Here is a 20,954-nt window from a genome sequence, read left to right on the forward strand (position 1 = left end):
TGAGACCATTTCCAGGCAGCTCCCTGGGCAGGACTGGGCCTGTGTGTCTGTGTGACTGCACACCGGCTGGGGTTGTAGGAATCAATGGCTCCAGAGCTCAAAGCTCTGGAGATGCTTTTGGGAAAACTTGGATCCTTCCTCTGGATGAGATTTTTGCTTCCTTCAGGCTCAATTCCTCCTGAACTCTGCCTGGGGTTGGGAGGCGGGAGGGAAAAACTGTTTGGCTCTGTAGATAGTTTTCATGCCCTTCCATTGGATACTCAGAAACTCATGTGCATGTTTTCAGGTAACTAGGTGAAGGGACCAACACGTTTCTTGAGCCAAAGATCTGGTCCGTATGTACCTGAGGCTTGGGTGAGTGGCGGCTCCCGGGCAGTGTTGATGGGTCTTCCACTGGGCCGGACCTCTGCTGGGGAAAGGGAATGGGAGAAACAAGGATCAGCCTCTGGTGTACATTCTGTTGGAAAAATAGTGTCTAACTCACTGACATTAGGTCAATGGGTTCTTTGAGATCTTACTTTGGACTTATCCTCCTAGACCAGGGGGTAGGCTGCTTTGATGGTCTGGTGATGGTGTGGATTCCTCCCAGAATGATAAAATAGGAAGAATTGCAAAGGAACTCTACCATGTCAATTACATTATATTAAACAAGGAATTAGGGTATAATTACATATAATTCTTTATTACTGTATTAACAGGATCTAGCAGCGGGTCCAGTAATTACCATAATCTTGAGAAACATAAACAATATTTCATGATATCAGTAACAACTGCAATATAATATGAAAATCAGCAATTTCTACTGGTGACAATGTCCTAAGTATTGCTAACACTATGGGTTTGTGTCTACATTCAAAATGAAACGAAATGCTATACTTCAGTAAGAGGTAAAGGAAAATAAAGATGTTTATTTTTCCACCCCACTACACAAATCCATCCCCTGAATGTCCCTAACTGAGGGTTGAAAAGCCCTGTCCTGGATTCTGCTTTCCTCCCAGATACCTGGCATGAGGGAGGACACAGTCAAAATGAACCAAAGACCTAAATGTAAGAGCTAAAACTATTAAACTGTTAGGAGAAAACATGGGCATAAGTCTTTGTGACCTTGGATTAGGCAATGGTTTCTTAGGTATGACAGCGAAAGCAAAGCAAGCAAAGAAAATAAACATAAATTGGAATTCATCGAGATTAAAAACTTTTGTGCTTAAAAGAACACCAGCAAGAAACTGAAAAGATCAAAACTTACAAAATTGTTTACATTAAATAACTGTAGTTTATGTGCATCAATTATATCTCAACAAGGCTGTGAAAACATCTGAAAAAAATTTAACACAGGACTAAAATGGAGTTTAAAATGTGACAGTCTGATTTCATTTTAGGCGATGGGTGAAATAAAGGAGAAAATACTATAAATTTTAAAAAAATAAAGGAAGTGAAAAGACAACTCACACACAATGGGAGGAAATATATGCAAATCATGTATCTGATAAGGGCCTTATATTCCATATAAAGAACTCTTGAAGGAACTCCAGACCAAAATGACATGGAAGGCCCCTGAATTTCCCCCCGCCCTCGAGCACAGTGAACGGGCCGCTACACGTGGGTAAGCTCCCTCTGAGAGCAGTGAGCTGAGTGACTCCTACACATTGGATGACTGAGAAAACACTCACAGAGAAACGGGTGGGCAAGGCTGAGACCACTCTTGCTATGCCCCCCCACCCCCGGCACAGCGCCATATAATCAGGAGGAAACTGCCAGCCTAACAATAGTTAAAATGGTAAATTTTATATTATGTACATTTTACCACATGAAAAGCTTAAATAAATGTACTCTAAAAATGAAGCCTTATCTTATTATCACATGTGGAAAAGTTATCACTTTCCATAAATAAAATACATTTACTACAATTCATATGATGAAAATACAAGATGGTTATTAAATTCTAGCTCTGATAAAGGCCCCAAACTTGAAGTCTCTCTCTGAGAGGCAGAACCACAAAGTATTTAAGAGCCCAGATTCTGAACTCAGACTTCCCCTTTGCCAGCTGATGACCTCAGGCATGTTATTTAGCCTCTCTGTGCTTCAGCTTCTTTGTATACTAAACGGGGATATGAATAGAACCTGCCCCATAGGGTGACTGTGAAGAATAAATGAGTTAGCACACACAAAGTACTTAGAATAATGCCAGGCATATGGTGAGTTCATCACCTGTAAGAAAGAGTTCCACACCATTCCAGTACCAAACTGACCGTTTTCCTTCCTGGACTCTTAAGACTGGACCCAGACCACCTTCTCCAGGGAGCCTTCGTGACTTCTCCCCTCCCCTTCTTAGGCTAAATTACTGCCCTTCCACCACATCCCCCAGCATTCAGCCCATCTCTATGTTCCTGAAGGTACTGTTATATCTCATAATGTGTTTGTCTTCTGTGGCTAAATGGGAGCTCCTTTAGGGTAGGGTTGCTGTCTTTTATCTCCAAAGTCTCCATGCCTGGCACAGGTACGCACAGGGATAATGATCAATAAATAGAGATTGAATCAATTCAGAAAAGGGAGGGAAGTCTGTGACCTCTTGGTAACCCTGAGGGATATAGGGGTGGGTGCTGTTTTATCAAGGTTGTAACATGAATAGTGCATTATTCTGGTTTGGTGAAACAGATTTCCTCTGATAACTCAGTATAGTCCTGGGCAAGTGTTTAAGCTCAGGTAGGAGGCAGCAAAACAAAACTTGAGATGGCTTCACTACGTGCCTCTTTAGACTGTCCTGGTTTTACCTGTCAGAAACTCACCACCTCAGAACATCAGAGGCAGGGTCCAGCTCCTGGAAATCATATTTCTTCCTTCTCCTTCACCCCCACTCACTCAGGCTCAGCTGTCCCTTAGGCCTCCCACCCTGGAGAGGTTCACCGGTGGGCACACTCACCCAGGCAGATGGGTGGTTTGCCTGTCCAGCTGCCATCTGCTTTACAGGTACGGTGCTCGGAGCCTCCCTTGAGGGAGAAGCCCTCCTGGCAGGAGTAGATGAGCGTGTAGCCCATGGAGGGTAAGTCCAGGGCCCCGACGTTGGCATGGCTCGGCGTCTCTGGCTGCTTGCAGTGGTGGGCTGGACGAGAAGAAAGACATTGTTGGACCCGGGGAGAGCAGGGTCTTCAGGAGGCCTTTCGACCATTCCCTTTCCCAGAAGGAACATCCCCTTCCTCTCCTGTGGGCCCCTCTCATGCCCAGCAGCCCCTCCCATGTCTCCTCCCACGTCTCCTCCCACATTGCGGCCGATGTCTATAGGAATGGCCAAGATGGAGATCATGTGGACACGGGCTTGTCAGCCCCAGGGGAGCCGACAGCTGCCGCTCTTATCCTGATGGAAGAGGAGTAAATTATGGTCAGAACCTGAACTCTTCCAACTTGAGGACTGGCTTTGGTAGTTGGTAGTTTTCGCTGCCACTGGAAAGTTCTTTCTTTTTATTTTCCTAAGGCATAGGACTTGCCTTGAAAGATCAGAAAGGCTTTTGTGTGAAACATTCTCTGGGAGTCCCCAGGGAGCGACGGTGACAGAGAGACCAATATTGGTCCCAGTGAGCAGCGTGACCTCCCTGTCACTCAGAGCGTGCCAGCAGGTCCTGGCTGCCCAGCTAGAGGAGACAGTGTGCTGCCGAGGGGAGCCATGTTGGGATGCAGGTGACAGGTGACAGGTGATGTCTGCACTCACGGACACAGTCGGGCAGGGTTCCGCTCCAGGTCAGGTTGGGGAGGCAGGTCCTGGTGGTGGAGCCCTGAAGCAGGTAACCTTTCTGACAGCGGAAGAGCACTGTGCTTCCGACCTGCGGTGATGACAGAAGGCCCAGTCACCTTCCATCCAGCGATGCTTCATACCTGCCACTTGATCACTACTTTCCGATGACTCAGCTCCTACCCCCACCCGCAACACCCTTCTTCCGCTTCTCCAGTTAACGGTCCCACCTGGAACACACCCCTGCTTTCTAGCTTCCTGTTCAGAGTGTCCCATCCCAGGCTGTCCAGATCCCCTCCTTCTCCTGAAGCGCATTCTGAGCTGTGTCCACAGAGTCTGCCACCTATTGGGACAAGCCTGCTGGGCAGGGGCCTGTCTCCTGTGGGCACCCGGAGGACACAAGGTCTGTCTGTCTCACTCATTTCTGTATTTCCACAGATGCCCCGCCCCAACTACGTGGGGTGGCTGGGAAGGGCTGGCATCAGCTTCTCGGACTGCTGTGGGCTCCTTCCGTTTCTGAAGGGAGCTCCCGTGCTCAAACAGGCAGAGAGCTTTTCTCCAGTTTCCAAGCTCTCGTCCCTCACTAGTGCTGTTGCAGGGAAGGGGTCCAGGCCTCCAAGGCTGACGGTGGCAGGCAGGGGCAGGAGATAGGAAGGCCTGAGCTCTGCCGACCTCCTTACCTGGTAGCCCTGGGAATTGTTCTGTATCCCGAACTGCGGCATGCCGGGGTCTGTGCACATGGTCAGGGTTGGGTCTGGATCGCAAAACAAAGAAACAGACCACACGGTCACTGAAGCTTTCGTTGCCTTTGCTCCCTCTGAGAAACAGGCGTAGCAAAGAAAAGGGAGCCACATTCTGATTTCCCTGCCTCGTGCTGTTTCCACCCTTGCCACACCCTGGGTGGCCATGCGATTCCCCGCAGCATATTAATTCTGGCTATTCCACATCCTGCTCTAAGAAGCTCAGAGGCGAGCTTGTCACCTTTTGCAGATGAGACCTGTGAGCACAGGGAAGGGAAATCATCATCTTGGGCCCACAGCTGGGCACTCCGCCCCAGAGCACCCCTCACCTATGCAGCTGGGCTGGGTGCCGCTCCACGTCCCATCTGACTGGCAGAACCTCCGTGGAGAGCCCACCAGCACCAGAGGGGGCTGGCAGGAGAAGGAGACAGACGACCTGTAGGAGAAGCCGCGGTCCTCTCTCCTCCCATGGGGCGGGACACCAGGGTCTCCGCAGAACACAGCTGGGAAGACGAAGCGAGACAGGCAGGTCCAAGTTGTTCTCCAGAACCAATCTGCAATTCTGTGGTCCCCACCCCTACCCCAGCCTTTGTTCTTTGTACTGCTGTCCTGTGGGTTCCACTTGAACTCTGGACACAGGGGCAGCCCAGGGTCAATGATAACACCTGCCTCACGGCTGTTGCTGTGTTTCTGTACTTTCCATATTTAAAATGCTTATCAATAACCATCCAAGTAATAGAGTAACATTATAGGTAGTTTAGAGCATTGAGAAGAAAATAAACTATCATCCACTACCCAAAACTTTTTTCCCCCCATTTTCATGCTCACTCCCTTCTGGTCTTTGTTCAGTTATAGGTAAATTTGTGCACAGCTGCAAACCCAATGACCAAATGTTGGCAACCTTGCTTTGTTCACTTAATATTCTGTGAACATTTCCCAGGTTTATGACATCCTTATCATTTATTGGCTACATAATTTTGCAATAAGAGGTTATACCATAATTACAGTTTATTATAACCTTTATATTAGGCACTTTCCATTATTGTAAAGTTACATACGGCCTTTCTTGTACTTGTGTAAATTCGCTAGGAATGGACTTATCTTTCCAGGTTTGAGTGTGTTCACAGCTCCTGATGTGTACTGATGATGGTCTTCCCAAGGGGTGTGCCTTTACCTTGCGGTGGGCTGTGTTAGAAGTGTGCTTGTTTCATGCAGATTTTCAGACTATCATTAAAAATTGACTATCGAAGGCCAGGTTCCCCAAGACATCACTTCAAGCATGGAGAACATTCTTTATGCTATGATATGTGTGTGTGTGTGTGTGTGTGTGTGTGTGTGTGTCTATGTGTGTACGTAGAGTCATGGGGATCATAATAATTTCCAAATGAAACCGAACCGTGGACCCTGGAAGCTGAGGAGTCTAGACCCGGCCAATCAGAAGACACTCAAAGGCCGAGTTGATCAGAAGTCACCATATCTAGAAAAAGGCAACTCAAAAGGTAAGAAATACTTATGGGTGACAAAGAAAGAGCAACTCAATCTTGCTAATAAGCCAAATGGTGACAATTGAAACAATGAGGTATCTTTTAAAAACTCCTCAGCCTGGTAAATATTTAAAAAATACTGTACAAATCCATTGTTAATGAGGATATAAGTAAAAAAAATAATACTCCCATAAACTGCTGTAGAGAGTGCAACCTGGGCACTCTTTCTAGAAGACAGTTTGGCAACATGTATCCAAACATAGAGTGCATGTCTGTTGACCCAGCATGCTCATTCCTGGGACTTTATCACAGGGGTAAAGAAATGCTGTTTTCAGGGCTTTTTTCTTGCAGAACGGCTTCTAACATGAATAACTTAGAGAAACGCAAATTTGTTATCCATAGAAGTTTACACAAATTATGGCATCTACAACAAGGAGATTCTTTAAACCATTAAAAGTGGTAGGCAGATGGGTATGTACGGACAGAGAAAGGTGTTGTTGGCCTATCAGTGAATATAAGCCATGAACTATTATGTCCAGCACAATTTAATACCGCTTATAGGAAGTCGTATTCACGTTGCTGTAAATGCAGAAATGCAGAGTGATTGACATGAAGGCACCACCGCGGCTGCCTTTGGGGACTGGGAATTCAGGTGATTGTAACGTTATTTGCATTTTCAGCTAGCATACAGATTTTTTCGATGATAACTAATTCATTCATAAAAAGCAATTTAAGGGAAATGCAAGGTCAACTAAGACTCGCTACAGTTCCTCATGTTGTCCTGGAGAAATGCAAAAGTCTGAGGGGTTAACCCTGCACCAAATGCTGCCTTTCTTGGGTCCACTTTTGAGCCGCCGGACCTCATCTCTGCTAAAATTTCCCAAATGGAAGCAAATGGTCAGGGGTTCCCAAATAGTATCATTGTATGTTGATAGGTTTTTGCAGCATTAGACAAATGTCAAGTAGAAAGAAAACAGGTCTTACCCTTTGTCCAAAGCACAGGCCCTGAGGAAAAATTCCAGAGCCCATTCATGGGCTATGATAAGAATGGGTGACCTGGATCCCGCTTTCCCAGCGGACTCAGTAAGAAAGGAGTCCTGAAATGTACCCGGAACTCTCTGGGATACGATTGGGCCAGAAATAAACTCTGCCACCAGAAAATCATGAGTTCCCAGGAGTCCTTCCTGGACAGGGTATTCTCCATGAAGATGGGCATGTTCCCAGCACTGGACCCCCTACCCCCAGATCTTTGGGTACCACCCAATCCAGTTAACAACCTTTTGGGTTAAGAAACACTTCTCTCATCTCTGGCTTAATTTCTTTCACTGGGACGCCGCAGAAAGTCCACAGCCAGGGCTCCATTAAGATACTTTCATTTTCTTCCTTTAAACTTCCTTCCTTCCCCGTGGGCTGGGGGTGGGGTATCTATTCCAGAACTTCAAGCAGCAGAGTTCAGAGGGAAGGGGAAGGACCCAGCAGACAGGGTGCACTTAAAGACTCCATGAGCAACTTACGGAAACACTGAGGCAGCTCTCCGGTCCAGGACCCGTTGCCCTCACAGGTGAGCACCGCAGGCAGGGACAGCTGGTACCCCTCCAGGCAGGCGTAGGTCACGCTCGAGCCCCACTTGAAGTCAGACCCCACCACCTTCCCATTGGGAACGAGCTGAGGCTGTTTGCACATGATAGCTGGGGAGAGACCAAAGTGTGCTCAGTGCTGGTGCTGTTCTGGGGACACCAGGCCCAGTCGCTGGCTACCCTGCACCTGGCAGGGATCTGGCCTGAGCAGGGAGGAGCTCTGGTCTTTTTGCTCCTTAAGAGGTCCTGTCTCACGTGTGACAGGCCACTGCTCTTTGCATGGCTCTCTCCTTGATGCTCAAAGCCCAAGCCTTGCCTTGGTACCTTCCACCTCCCTCCTGGCAGATGTCCAGGGAGCAGTCCTTACCTCACAACCCCCTGTTAAGATGTCAGGGCTCAGCCTTGTCACTCTCCCTTGGAGATGTCCAAGGCCCCAGTCTCCCTTTTGTATTTTATTGGGCCTCTGTCCACATCTGCCACCCTCAGACTCACCTTTGCAGACTGGCTTGGTACCATTCCACGTCCGGTCCTTGGTGCAGCTCAGCACAGACACCCTACGTGACTCCATCATGTAGCCGGGGACGCACTGGTACGTCACAGTTTTGTTGTACCTGAAGTCACTGCCCAGCCGGAGGCCATTGGCCGGAATCCCAGGGTCACCACAGTTTATGACTAGATAGGGAGATACAGCACTGTCCACTCCCAGCCCACACTTCCTTCCCCCAGCAGTCCAGTACCATCCCCATCGCCCTGTGCACACGTCAGGAAGGAAAACTGTCAGATCAGGAGGGTCCTGCCCCTTAAATTCCCAGGTGGGCACTGCCCAGTCTCCCTGCAAGGGTTCTCCTATACCCCACACCATCCTATGAACCCCAGAAACTTGGGCCATGAAGACAATCCCTATTCAAAGCTGACCCCCCTGAGAGGAAGTACCCAGAGTGTTCAGCTGGTACATGAGCCTGGGACTCAGGGAGAGGGAGGTTTCCAGGTTGAAGAGCCTATGATGCGTTAATGAACCACACAGACAATTGTCTACCACCCGCTATTCTGCCTAGGAGGTCTCTGCAGGCCCTGAGGCCTAGAAGCAAGGGCTTGGGACCTGTGCAGTGGTCATGCCTATGCGATTATCAAGTGAGAGTGGGAGTTGGTGAGCTCTGGCCGTGGAGGAAAAGCGAACTTGACATGGGATTTCAGATGGAGCCTGAAGTCAAAGACTAGAAAGGGAGAATGCTGTCAGATTCCTTTATCTTATCACTTCCCTCTACTTGGGCCCCACAAAAAAGGGGTCTGAGCTGCTCTTGAGAGAAGCAAGAAAGGGGAACATTGGGGCTGCATGATGCTTGAGAGGCAGGCCAGGGGGATGGGGACGGGTGAGTGCAAGGGACAGTGGAACTGCCGCAGATGGTGGACGGTGGCAGCGTTAACTTGGAAACAGAGAAAAAGAAAGCCCAAGGAACTGGCCAGAGCCCGAGAAACAGCAATTCTGTATATGTCAGCTTCTTGTCTCGGTCATCTCACACGTCAGGTGGGGTTAACAGTAGTTAGTTCATAGGGCTGTGGTGAGTGTCGAATGACATAATGCATATAAAAAAAGCATTTAGCTCAGCAGCTGTCACACAGTACATGCTCAACTCTATGACTCATTCGGGGGCAAGTCCCACCTCTCCAGCCAGCCTCGCCGATCTCCCAAGGACAGCCTTTGTCTTTGACATGGGGGAGCATGAGCCTCGCGGCCGCCATTAGCCACGGAGCCCAAAGGGCCTGGGCTCTCACCTGTGCACTCCGGGTCACTGCCTGTCCAGGTGCCGTTGACAGAGCAGTGCCGGCTGAGCAGGCCTGTGGCGTAGTAACCTTCCCGGCACTCATAGACGATGGAGCTGGAGAATACCAGGCCATCGCTGAACACAACTCGGGCATTGCTTGGAGTCCCGGGGTTCCCGCAGGAGATCACTAGGAAGCCGAAAGAGCACATTATTTATTCACCAGAACAAGGACAGGCGTTACCTGCGGGGCTGAGAACTGCGCAGAGTGGGAACCACGTGCTGCCAAAGGACCGTGGGATTGAAATGGCTCTCATGCTGCTGTCACGTCTGAACATCACCCTCAGAAGGGAAGAAGAGACCTGCATGGTTTTTTTCTAATTTCTAAAATGTAAGGGCTATATCTGTTTTATTATCATGCCTAAAAATTTAAATAATTCCTTAATATTTCCAAATATCCAATCCGGGTTTAATTGTCCTCAATTCTCTCTCTTCTTCTTTTTTATAGTTGATTTGTTTGAATCACAATCCAACTAAGGTCTGCATGTAACATTTGTTTGGCATGTCTCCAAGACTTTTGGAATCCAGAGATGACTGTTCTCTCTCCTGTAGTTTATCTATTATAGAAACCAGGGCAATTTAGCTGGTAGAATGTCACACTTTCTGGACTTTGCTAACTGCACCAATGAAGTATTTGTTCAACACGTGCCCCTGACCCCTGCAGGTCGTGGCCAGGGTACTTTATAGGGGGTTTTGTGTCTTTTCTATCGCATCACATCAGGAGGCACAGAACGTCTGGTTATTTCCTTGTTCCTGATGATGAGGTTGATCAACGGAATCTAGAATTATAAATTCCCATCAATTTCTCAAGTAATAGTTTTAGCAGCAATTGATGACTGTTGACTATATTCATTATAGTATTAGGGGATAGAAAGTGGTGATATTCTAATCCTGTAGTTCTTTCTATATGCACTAGAATTTTAAAATAAAGAACATGCCTGTCCTCAAATAATTTTTTACCCTGAAATATAATTCATACAAGAAGGCTGGATAATGCTTGATTATTTTTTAAAATTAGACATCAGAACAGTAATAAGTTTGTCCCCTAGCAAGCTCCAGAGGTGATCAAGTTATTTGAACTTGTAGATTTAAACATATTTACTACAATGCCACCCATTGCCACTATTATTCTTATTGATGCTCAATTTATCCCATCTTTGGTTAGTGGGGGCCTTTTCATGACTCCACTTGTCTTTGGTAGATTTCTTGCTGGAGTGACAAGATGTTCCAAGTTCATCTTTATATTTCCTGTCTCCGTCCTGGAATTAGCCATTTCTCCAAAGAGCTCTGGTTGCTCTTCGTGGAGAATGGATGTAGAAACCATAGTCTTGGCATTAGGGGTACTCTTTGATTCTAGACTTTTAGAGTGGATAGAGCTGGGAAAATAACTTCTCAAATTGAAAACACATTATGAGTTTATACTGATGTTACCAATCCATATTTAGAATTAATAGTTTTTCTTAACTTAAAAATTTTTATATTATATCTTTTTTATGCTTAAAATTTTAGTTCTTAATGACAATAAAGAATTTTAATTTGTTTTCTCCAAATAGATCATGGTATTATATATATAATAGTTTCAGAATAGTAATACCAATATTATTACTTAACACTATGATTGCTAAAAATAGTTTAAGATTTCATTGCAGTTCTCTTTGTACTTGGAATATATATACCATAGTCTGATTTCATTTTTTTCAAGTTGGTTGAAATAATTCTCTGGGTTATTCAATTGCCAACTTGATACATAGTTAAATTCATTAGTTTCCATTTTGATTTTGATATTTAGAGATTACTTGTTTCTAATCTTTGATTTAACTTTATTTTGTAAGCATGTACAACATTTATGTGGTAACCAGGTCAAAGCTACAAACTGTTTCCTATATAATTAGCACAACAGATAGGACCTACCATCCATTTATTCAACAAGTATTTGTGCTGCCTATGACTCAGGAATTCAGTGATGAGCAAGTTATGTCCTCTGCCCTTAAGGAGCTCCGTATATCTTAAGGAACTACCTATAAACAGGTGAATTAAAATATGATATAATAAGTGGGAAAGAAAAGCACTACTAAGGGTGCCTCTTATTGGCGCTGGAGATAAGAATGTGAGTAGAGCCTTGAAGGGTAAGTGGAAGCTTGTCGAGGGACTCCATAAAGAGCTGTGTGTATGTTACATACATGTGCACACTCATTCAGCATTCACTTCCATGTCCAAACTCTTAGCCACCAACTTCCTGTTCCCTGAATACTCCTGACATGTTGACTGACTTCATCCTGGGATCGGAGTGGCACGGAAGGGGACCTGGGTCACAGTGGATATTTGACAATATACTAAATTCTCTCCTTAACAATACATTCTCTGACTACCACAGATGTTTCTTACTATGTCTAAAAAATCCCATAGAAACTAACTTTGCACTCCAGAAAAGCAGGACTTGGGGCAGACAAGTGGGAGGGCACAAACTCCATTTGTCTCATGTCCTGGGCAGGTATCTTCTGACCTTGGCCAGAACTTCTCCTTGTGCTTTGTAGAATTTCAGCCTCAAACAGTCTGTTCTCCAACCACTGTCTCTTATCTCTACAGTTCACTGCCTCTGGGATTCCTTTTCTGGTGATTGGTTGGTCCTATTGGGACCTATAATCTATTGACCCTGCCATTTTTTCACTGCTTCATATTCCTTTCATAAACATGCTCTCCCTTACCCAGCTTAGGCGTCGAGATCAATCACAATCACTGTTTTGCATATCCCTCATCCTCCTTGCCACTTTCTGCTGATGTCTTAGCTGCCCGATAAAACCCTAACCCTACACCTAATGCTTCACCTGCACTGTGCCGGCACCTACGTAGCGATGTGTAATTGAACAAAAACGCAGGCCAGTGCTGACTACTCTATTAGATAGCCTTTAAATTAATGGCCTCTTACCTTCAGTGAGCCCTTGGTGCTACCTGGCAAGTATGAAGTTCCCTATTCCATTCCCATGCTGCCCAGGCTAGATGATTTTATACCATCTCCTTACTTTTCCAATATCTTCTCAGTCAACCTTACTTTCAGCTGTTAAGCTGCTTCCTAACTAGGACAGTGCTGTGCGGGCTGTATTTTAGAGACACAGGGACTGGGGTGGGGGGTGGGGGTGGGGAGAAGCTGCAAAAAGCTGGATTCTGGGAAGAGAGGTAGTGAAAAAGAGTTTCTCTCAGAAATTTAGGAGCGTGTGGGGAAATATAATTGGCCCCACGAGGGCTACCTCAGGAAACAACATTAAGAGTTTATATTAATTCTAAAGAGTTTTTAAAATTTGAATTTCTATTTCTTTTGGCACTTAAGATGCTTGTTTAACCCATTCTCTTCCTTTCAACTGTAAGCTCCAGGAGCGCAATGTGTGTCCGTCTTGGTCACTTTGTGTCCCTAGCACATAGGACAATATTTGACACAAAGTGGCTGAATGAAACTATATGGAGAATAAGTGAATAAATGCACTAAACTTAGTCTATTCTGGTTTCTTCCCTTCTTAGGTGAGTGTGGAAAATGTCTGTCTTGAGATTATTAATGAGAATGAACTATCTGTTGATGTTCGCTATCCACGAGGCCAAGCCTTCAAACGGGGCTATGGGTTTCTTCTGCGATGTGAGAGCAGGTGCTGGCAGTGGGAAAACAAGGGCAGGCAAAGGGGAAAAGCAGAAGGTCACATACATTACCTCCACATTCAGGCTGCGTCCCGCTCCAGGAGCCGTCGGCTTGACAGGTCCGCTCTGACGATCCCCGGAGCGCGTGGCCAGCTTCACAGCTGAAGCGCATCAGACTTCCTGGGGCAAAGCTGTCCCCCAAACGGATGCCATGTGCTGGGATCCCAGGGTCACCACAGGTTTCTGTGCTGGTGCCTAGAGACCAGAAGGCAACACACACCGTTGTTTTTAGCATGGAAGAAAAGGGAGAGGACCTGGAGAGAAAGCTATCGGGCCACAGTTAAGGGGAGGCGGTGGGCCCCATGGATGAGGGGGGTGAAACAGACTGGGTCTAGCCCAAGTAACAGGCTTCTGCCTTACTATTCAGTGGTCAAAGAACAGAAAGGTCTGAGGTCATGGGTGAATCCCTGGAGACCGTGCAAAGAGGGAAGAAAGAAGGCAGAGGGAAGGCTCTTTGGTGGATCACGCCTTTACCCCTTGGCCTGTGGCAGTGTGGAGTGTCAGGGTTCAAGCTGGCTGCATCTCCTCCTTCGCCCTTGTACTTCTTTTCCACCAACATCTGATCATTCCAGAGTTCCTAGTTCCACTGTCTTAGTCTCTCAGCATTCTCTGGCCTGAACTAGTGCAAGAGCCTCATAACCAATGTCTCTTCCTCTTAAACTCGCCCTCTTATGCATCTTCCATTTATCCTCAGATCTTAACAACAACCAACCACCCATCATCTGCTCTTGTTTCTTTTCTGCTGAAACATATTCACTAGCTTCCCATCACCTATCGGATAAAAGTTTAAAATCCTTAGCATAGCTTCACCTTCTCAACAGTTCAGCTTAAATCCTGACCCTTCAACTGAGGATTTCCTACTCGCAAATTACACAATGCAGGTGAACTCTGGATTAAATAAATGTCTCATCTCATTCCTTCTTTGCATCTTTCCTCCTGCTACATTTCTGCATTGCTCTGGGTTCTGATATTATACAAACCTATCCAAGAGGTGAATGAGAATAGAGAATAGGAGACAAAGCCATAGAGTTAGTGCCTGTAGGAGCCAACACACCTCATACTACAGAGATGTGTAAGAGACATCACTGGATCAGAATAGGCCATGGTTAGCATGAGGAAGGAAGAGGGAAATTAAGGAATAAATGACAACTGCCTGAGAACATCAAGTTTCCAGCCTCTGCGGAGTGAACCTCCTTGTGAACCCACATGTGTGGGCATCAAATGATAACGTCTGAGTGACCACATTTAGTTTGCTGGAGTCAAGAAAGGTTTAAATCATGTATAACCCACCATTTACTATTTTTGTCTCTTCTTCTCAATCCTAGAATTATATCCGTTTCCAGGTTAGCCTCAGACTATGAGAATACCATGTTCCTCATTCTGCCCCCTGACAAGGAAGGGGGATTCATTCAATCTTCAAGTCAAACATTTGAAAAAAGAGGGCCCATCATATTTGGCCTGGTTTTCTTATCTTTTGAAGTTTTCCAGGATGTAGCTCATGCAACAGGCAGTAGTGGGCCCCCCTGGAAGGCAGCCCAGACAGTGGGTACTTGAACTCCCATACTGGCCAGCTGACCTCAGCTGGAGCTGGCACTATTTGCAATAGGCTTGAGGGTGCAGCTCCCTAGTCCTGGGGCCTTATTTGATGGAATGGTCCCCACTGCAGTGTTTGTAGCTTCTGTGTCAATGATATAAAGGAGTCTGGGGCAGAAAACAAAAACATGGGGGCAGGTGGCAACGGCTGACTCTTTTACTGAAGAGGCACATCAGCAAGATGACGACACTGCAGAGGTAGGAAATGAACTTTGCGGAGTATGTCCCAGTGCCAGAAATCTTGGCATGTCTTTGATGGCCCAGGGACTTATGACTCAAGGACTCAGGCTTTTTGTTATGCATCATGTGGGTGCACTGACTGTGCAGAATGAGGTTCAAAAATTTGCCCCACAACTTGTGAGTGTGTATTTCTTAGGCCTGGCAAGAGATGTTGCAAAAATGGCATCTGTAAATTCCAGGAAGGAAGGAATTATGTATATTCTACTCTCTAGCGCACGCCATACCTTGAATTGCTTCCTAATCTCCTATTCTTATCCCTTATTTTCTTATCTAAGGCATTCATTCCTCAGCCTTGGCATTTACAGAATCCCTTCTAATCTTGTCTTTGGAGGTCTCCAGGAACACTTTGCCCATGACTCTGGTCTCCTAAGTGTCTGTCACCCTTGACGGAGAGTCTGGAGGAATGAAACTGCTGACTGCCTCAGAAGATTCAGGATCAGGACTCCAAGAGCTGAATTCAGTGTATCCCCTACTTAGGGGGGCCCATGTCCTCTGAAGGATCTTCCCTGCTCCTGCCTATTTCATGCTCCCAGGGCGTCAGCTTGTTTCTAAGTCTCCCCTATTAACCCTGACGTGGCCAACGAAGAGTCTTGTCTTCCACATGCAGGACCAGTACTTTAAAAATCACAAAATTATGCCATCTCAGGGCTGAACAAGGTTTGGAGGTTTTCTAGCTTAGTTTTCTAATCCAGACAATATTTCCAAGAGGTCATTTTCCAGCCTCTGCTACCACAACTCCAAAGAAGGGAAATTAGTGTTTGAGTGAAAAGACCTGGATTCCATGCATAGGCCAGGAGAATGGCTGTGTGGTGGGGTTACACACTCTAATGGGGAGGAGATGCTCAGGGCTTTCTCTCTGGTTTCTGTCTCCTGTACCCTGCACTTCCCTTTCCCATGGAAAGCAAAGATCCCTTAATTATGTCAAACAGATTTGAATAGCACCATTAGCCCAAGGTCCTAGAGGAGTGCCTAGAGGGAGGAGCTTTATGCAAAGGGACTATTCACAGAAGAGACCAGGGCAAATGCTGGCTTGGAAGGGCATTGGAAGGGAAATGTGTGCCGTTCCTCTTTGGAATGCCTTTTCCTCCTCCTGGAACTGCTCAGTGGACAATTCAGGAGGCCTCAGTATATTTGGTCCTTGTCCTCCCCATGCCATCCTCCCCAAGTCGCTTCCACCAGAAGTCCAAACAGAATGAAGTTGGGGAGGAACCCAGAGAATGGGCCTTCCTCTAGTCCAGGGTAAAGGAGTCCCCGTGGCCCATACCTAGTCCTGCCAAGTTCATGAATTGCATGATTAGTGAGACTTACAGCAGTGAGGGGACAAAGTCCTGGGAGGTAATAGAGTGATGTGTCTGAGATTGTCCTGGGCAGGTAACAGCCTGTTGAAATAGTGGCTAGTGCTTTGAGAATTTCTCCTTTTTGGGGAGACCTAGCTAATATCTGGTTCAGTATTCTCGAGATGCCCTAAGTTGTGGGGCACAGGATCATCTGGGAATCTCAAACTGCAAGAACAGCTGTATCCTCCCTAGTTTGCAATCTCTTGGCTGTACGAACTTGGCCAGAGCTGACTAAGGGCACGAAGCTGGGCTCAGATCACCACGGGCGGAAGTCCAGTTGGGACCTCTGATAGCTGTGTTCTCTCTGCTTGTTAGGGATGAGGTGAGCATTCAAAAGATCTGCTTTCCTCCTGTCCTGCTATCACACTCACATCTTGGGAGCTCGTCTACCTCCTATAAGCCAAGTGTTTCCTTGGGACCCCTCCCCCATGCCAGGCCCCATACCTGAGCAGTGGGGCAGAGAGCCTGTCCAGTGTCCGTCCAGCCCACACATGCGGGTGGTATTACCCAGCAGAGTCCGCTTGCCGGTGCAACTGTAACGCACAACCGCTCCCACAGTATAGTTGTCCCCGAACATCTGGGAATGGGGTGGGGAGCTGGGATGGCCGCAGGACACCACTGTGGGGAAGAGCAAACATCTTAGTGAATTCGCCCAAGGAGATATCATCATCACAGGACACATACTAGGCTTTTTGTAGTGACGAACCACGAGGAAGAGAAACCCTGCGTATCTAGTGAAGCCAACCTCTGGCTGGCACACCCACCTGACATCAGCAGACAATCCCCACCCATTGCACATAGTTTCCATATCAGTGAAGTGAAGAGTAATACCTTTGTTTTAAGAGTTGCAGAGATAATATGTGTGAAGTTGCTCAGCAGGTAGTAGGTATGCAATCCTATTTGTTTCTTTTCCTTCTTGCCCCTTGTGATCTCCTCTCCCTATTTCCTCACTGCTGTAGGACATACCCAAGATGGCTCTGGCAAAAAGGTGGTATGCATAGCATACATTAGACAAAATGGGCAATCGTGATCCTAGGACTGTCTACACTGGCCACAGGTTCCAGATGAGGGCCAGTTATAGTCCCTTCCCAACTGCCTCTTGTAGTTGCCCACATCCATTGTCCTCAACTTGACACCTTAACTCTGTAAGTACCATTTCCTGAAACACCAAACTGTGAAAACCAGTGATAAGATTAGAGATGAAATGTGCAGGCTAGGGCAGGTGGGTGCTGTCAAGGCCACTGCACTTTGCTGTCCCATTGCTCTTGCCACAGGTTGACCTCAGGTTCTTTCATTTACTCAACAGGTATTTACTGAGTGCCTACTGGGTGCCAGTAACCCTGGCTGGTTTGGCTCAGTGGATTGAGCGTCGGCCTGCGAGCTAAGTGTCGCTGGTTCGATCTTCCAGTCAGGGCACATCAGAGAAGGAAAACTCTGACTCCAAAAAACCTCCGCTGCCTTGTGGCATACCTCTTCAGCGGAAAGGCTAAGGGAGTAAACCCCGACAGAAAATCCGGAGCCGGAGTCCCTAAGGCGGTTTGACGTTGTAGTCAACACCGGCAACTCCTGCGGCGCACCTGAAGCCAAGCTGTATTGACTCCGTCTTTCCCTTGGATCCTTCAGCTGCGAAGAGAGGGGGGGTCTGCTGCATGGGCAACAGCAGACCCTCCATATCACCCTGCCCAGGCTCTGTAGCTTCAGCTTCACTGGAGAGGACACTCCAGCGTCATCGCAAGATGTCGATTCAACACGGGAGGAGACAGATACCGTGCCACTCCTGAGTCGGACTGCACAGCCATTCTCGGCGGTGCAGATAGACTTTTAAGAAGCTACACCATCGTCTCTCGAGACGGACGGCTGCTGACGACTGGGTGCCAGGCACTGTTCTAGGTGTTTGGGAGAATAAAGTCCATGTTCTCTGGAGCTCATATTCTTTCTAGTGGGGAAGAGAGACTAAAACTAACAAAATAAATAGGTAATTCTAGGGGGTGCTACAAGGAGAAGTATAGCTGTGTCAAGAAAAGGATGTCATGGGGTCAGGGGTGGGGTAGTTTTAAGCAGAGTGGTCAGGGAAGAGATCTCTTGGGAGGTGATATCTGAGCAGTGATTTGAGTGATGGGATGAGGCCAGCCATACAAGGTCTGGGTGAAGAGCATTCTGAAGGAAGGAACATAAGGCATAAATGCCCAGAGGCAAGAATGAACTTAGTGTGTCTGAGGAATAGCAAGAAAGTCAGGACTGTAGGAATAGAAAGGTCAAGAAAAGAATGGAAGAAGATAAGGGTGGAAAGGTTGCTAGGAGCCAGATGATAGCATAGAATTTGGATTTTATTATAAGCATGAAGGGATGCCACTGGAGTGATATAATCCAATAAACATTTTAACAAGATCATTCTGGATACTATGTGGAGAACATTCCACAGCGGGACAAGAATGCGGGGGTGGGGGGGCTGCTGCAGCTCAAGAAGATGATAATGACTTGGATGGATTAAGCCTGGGGGTATGGTAAGAGATACTTTAAGTCATTGCTTGTACTCAGAAAGGGGATAGGACATGGCATAGATGCTGACCAGGAGAGGTGACCCAAGGGATAAAATCTGAGTTGGGCTGATGCTGTCCCTGATGATGGAATTTTGGCCAGGCACAGGAATGGCACGGATAGGTTTTGAGTATATCACTTTCCACTGTGGTCTTAATATATGTCAAACACTTTTCTAAGTGTCTGTGGCAGATTATCTTCAGAGACTACTGCTAACAATTCTTCCCATCAAGGCATGGAGTCTATTTCTCCTGCCCTTTGAATCTGAACTGGCCTTGCAACTTGTTTTGACCACTGGAATGTGGTGAAAATGACATTTGACTGCTTGTGGCCTAAGAGGCCTGGCAGCTTCTGCCTTCATTTTCTTGGAATATTATTGCCACCATGTGAGGAGGCAAGGACCATGTGGAGAGTAATCATAATGCTTCAGTTGACAGCCAGAACCTAGTTTCCTGCCATGTGAGTGAGACCATCTTGGATCGTCTAGTCTCAGTCAAGTCACAACAGCCAATAACATGTGAAGCAGAGAGGCAGTGTCTTCAACTAAACCCTGAAAATGATAAGAAAGAAAGTGGTGATTACACTAAGCCACTACACTTTGGGGTGATGTGTTATATAATAGATAACTAAAATAAAGTTAATATGGTTTGGGAGGTCCTGATGGTGAGGGATTGTATGTTGCATGTGGGAAGAATATGAATGGTGGTCTCCAAAAGGCTGACTGTGGTACACTGTCTGCAAAGATGGTCACCACAATTATACTATACGTGTATGTCATTCCTCCCATTCTAAGAGGTGGAGTCTATTATTTCCCCTCCCCTTGAATCTGGGGAGGGGAAAACCAAAAGCCAAAGACATCACAAGGAAGGAAAGCTACACACCAATATTCTTTATGAACACAGTTGTAAAAATCCTCAATAAAATGCTAGCAAACCAAATCCAGCAGCATGATAAAAGGATTATACACCGTGACCAAGTGTGATTTGTTCCGGGAACACAAGAGTAGTTCAACATATGAAAAATCAATCAGTATAATACACCATATTAATGGAATGAGGGGAAAAAAAATCCCCTCATGATCATCCCAATAGATTTTGAAAAACCATTTGACAAAAATCCAGCACCTTTTGTGATGAAAATGTTTAACATGCTAGGAATAGAAGGGAACTTCCTCAAGATGATCAAGGGAATCTACGAAAAACCCACAGCTGACATCATACTTAACAGTTAAAGACTGAAAGCTTTCCCGCCACGACCAGGTATATGACAAGAATGTCTGTTCTTGCCACTTCGATTCAACAGTGTACTAGAAGTTCCAGCCAGGCAATTAGGTAAGAAAAAGATGTAACAAGCATCCAGTTTGGAAAGGAATAAGTAAACTATTCCTGTTTACAGATGAGGGGATCTCGGTGACATTGGATTAGGCAATGGTTTCTTAAATATTCAACCAAAAAACACAAGCAACAAAAGAAAAAGTTAATAAATGGGATTTCATTAAAAATGAAAAAACTTTCATGCATCAAAGGACATTATTCAGAAAGTGAAATGATAATCCACAAAATGAGAGAAAACTTGAGCAAATAATGTATCTGCATGTAGGAGTACAGTATCCAGAATATATAAAGAACTGTTAAAACTCAACAAAAGAAAGACAAACAATTCAAAAAATGGACAACGAACTTGAATAGACATTTCTCTAAAGAAGAGATACTAATGGCCAATAAGCACACAAGAAGATGCTCAACATCATAAGTCATTAGGGAAATGGAAATCAAAATCACAATGAGATACCACTTATACCCACTAGAAAGGCTATAATGAAGAAGATGAACAGTGTATAAGTAAGAATGTGGAGAAACTGGAACCCTCATATGCTGCTGGTAAGATTGTAAAATGGCACAGACACTTCGGAAAATGGTAATCTTCAAAATATTAAAAATAAAGTTACCATATGACCCAGTAATGCCACTCCTAGCTATGACAACATTGCTCATACAAACACTTGTACATAAATGTTCATAGCAGCATTAATCATAACAGCCAAAAAGGGGAAACAGCGCAAATGTCTATCAGATGAGGAATGGATAAACAAAATGTAATAGATCTATACAATGGAACAGTATTTGGCCATAAAAAAGAATGAAGAATTGATAAATGTTACAGCATGAATAGACTTAGAAAAACTTATACTAAGTAAAAGAAGCCAGTCTCAGAAGG

General features: G+C 45.9%; 1 protein-coding gene across 1 annotated transcript in view; it reads right to left on the minus strand.

Moving 5' to 3' along the window:
- The window catches only part of CSMD2 (CUB and Sushi multiple domains 2), a 544,011-nt gene that overhangs the window by 10,132 nt on the left and 512,925 nt on the right, over window positions 1-20,954 (minus strand). The window contains exons 56-65 of the mRNA XM_090269064.1: window positions 16,644-16,817; window positions 13,042-13,224; window positions 9,299-9,475; window positions 8,018-8,197; window positions 7,463-7,636; window positions 4,794-4,967; window positions 4,405-4,478; window positions 3,704-3,815; window positions 2,921-3,100; window positions 344-406 (exon numbers count right to left, since the gene is read on the minus strand). Coding sequence (XP_090125190.1) covers window positions 344-406; window positions 2,921-3,100; window positions 3,704-3,815; window positions 4,405-4,478; window positions 4,794-4,967; window positions 7,463-7,636; window positions 8,018-8,197; window positions 9,299-9,475; window positions 13,042-13,224; window positions 16,644-16,817 — 1,491 coding nt within the window. The remainder of the gene's footprint in view (window positions 1-343; window positions 407-2,920; window positions 3,101-3,703; window positions 3,816-4,404; window positions 4,479-4,793; window positions 4,968-7,462; window positions 7,637-8,017; window positions 8,198-9,298; window positions 9,476-13,041; window positions 13,225-16,643; window positions 16,818-20,954) is intronic.

This window comes from Furipterus horrens, unplaced genomic scaffold (assembly GCF_987537825.1).
Source record: "Furipterus horrens unplaced genomic scaffold, mFurHor1.1.pri manual_scaffold_3, whole genome shotgun sequence".
NCBI classification, from domain to species: Eukaryota; Metazoa; Chordata; class Mammalia; order Chiroptera; family Furipteridae; genus Furipterus; species Furipterus horrens.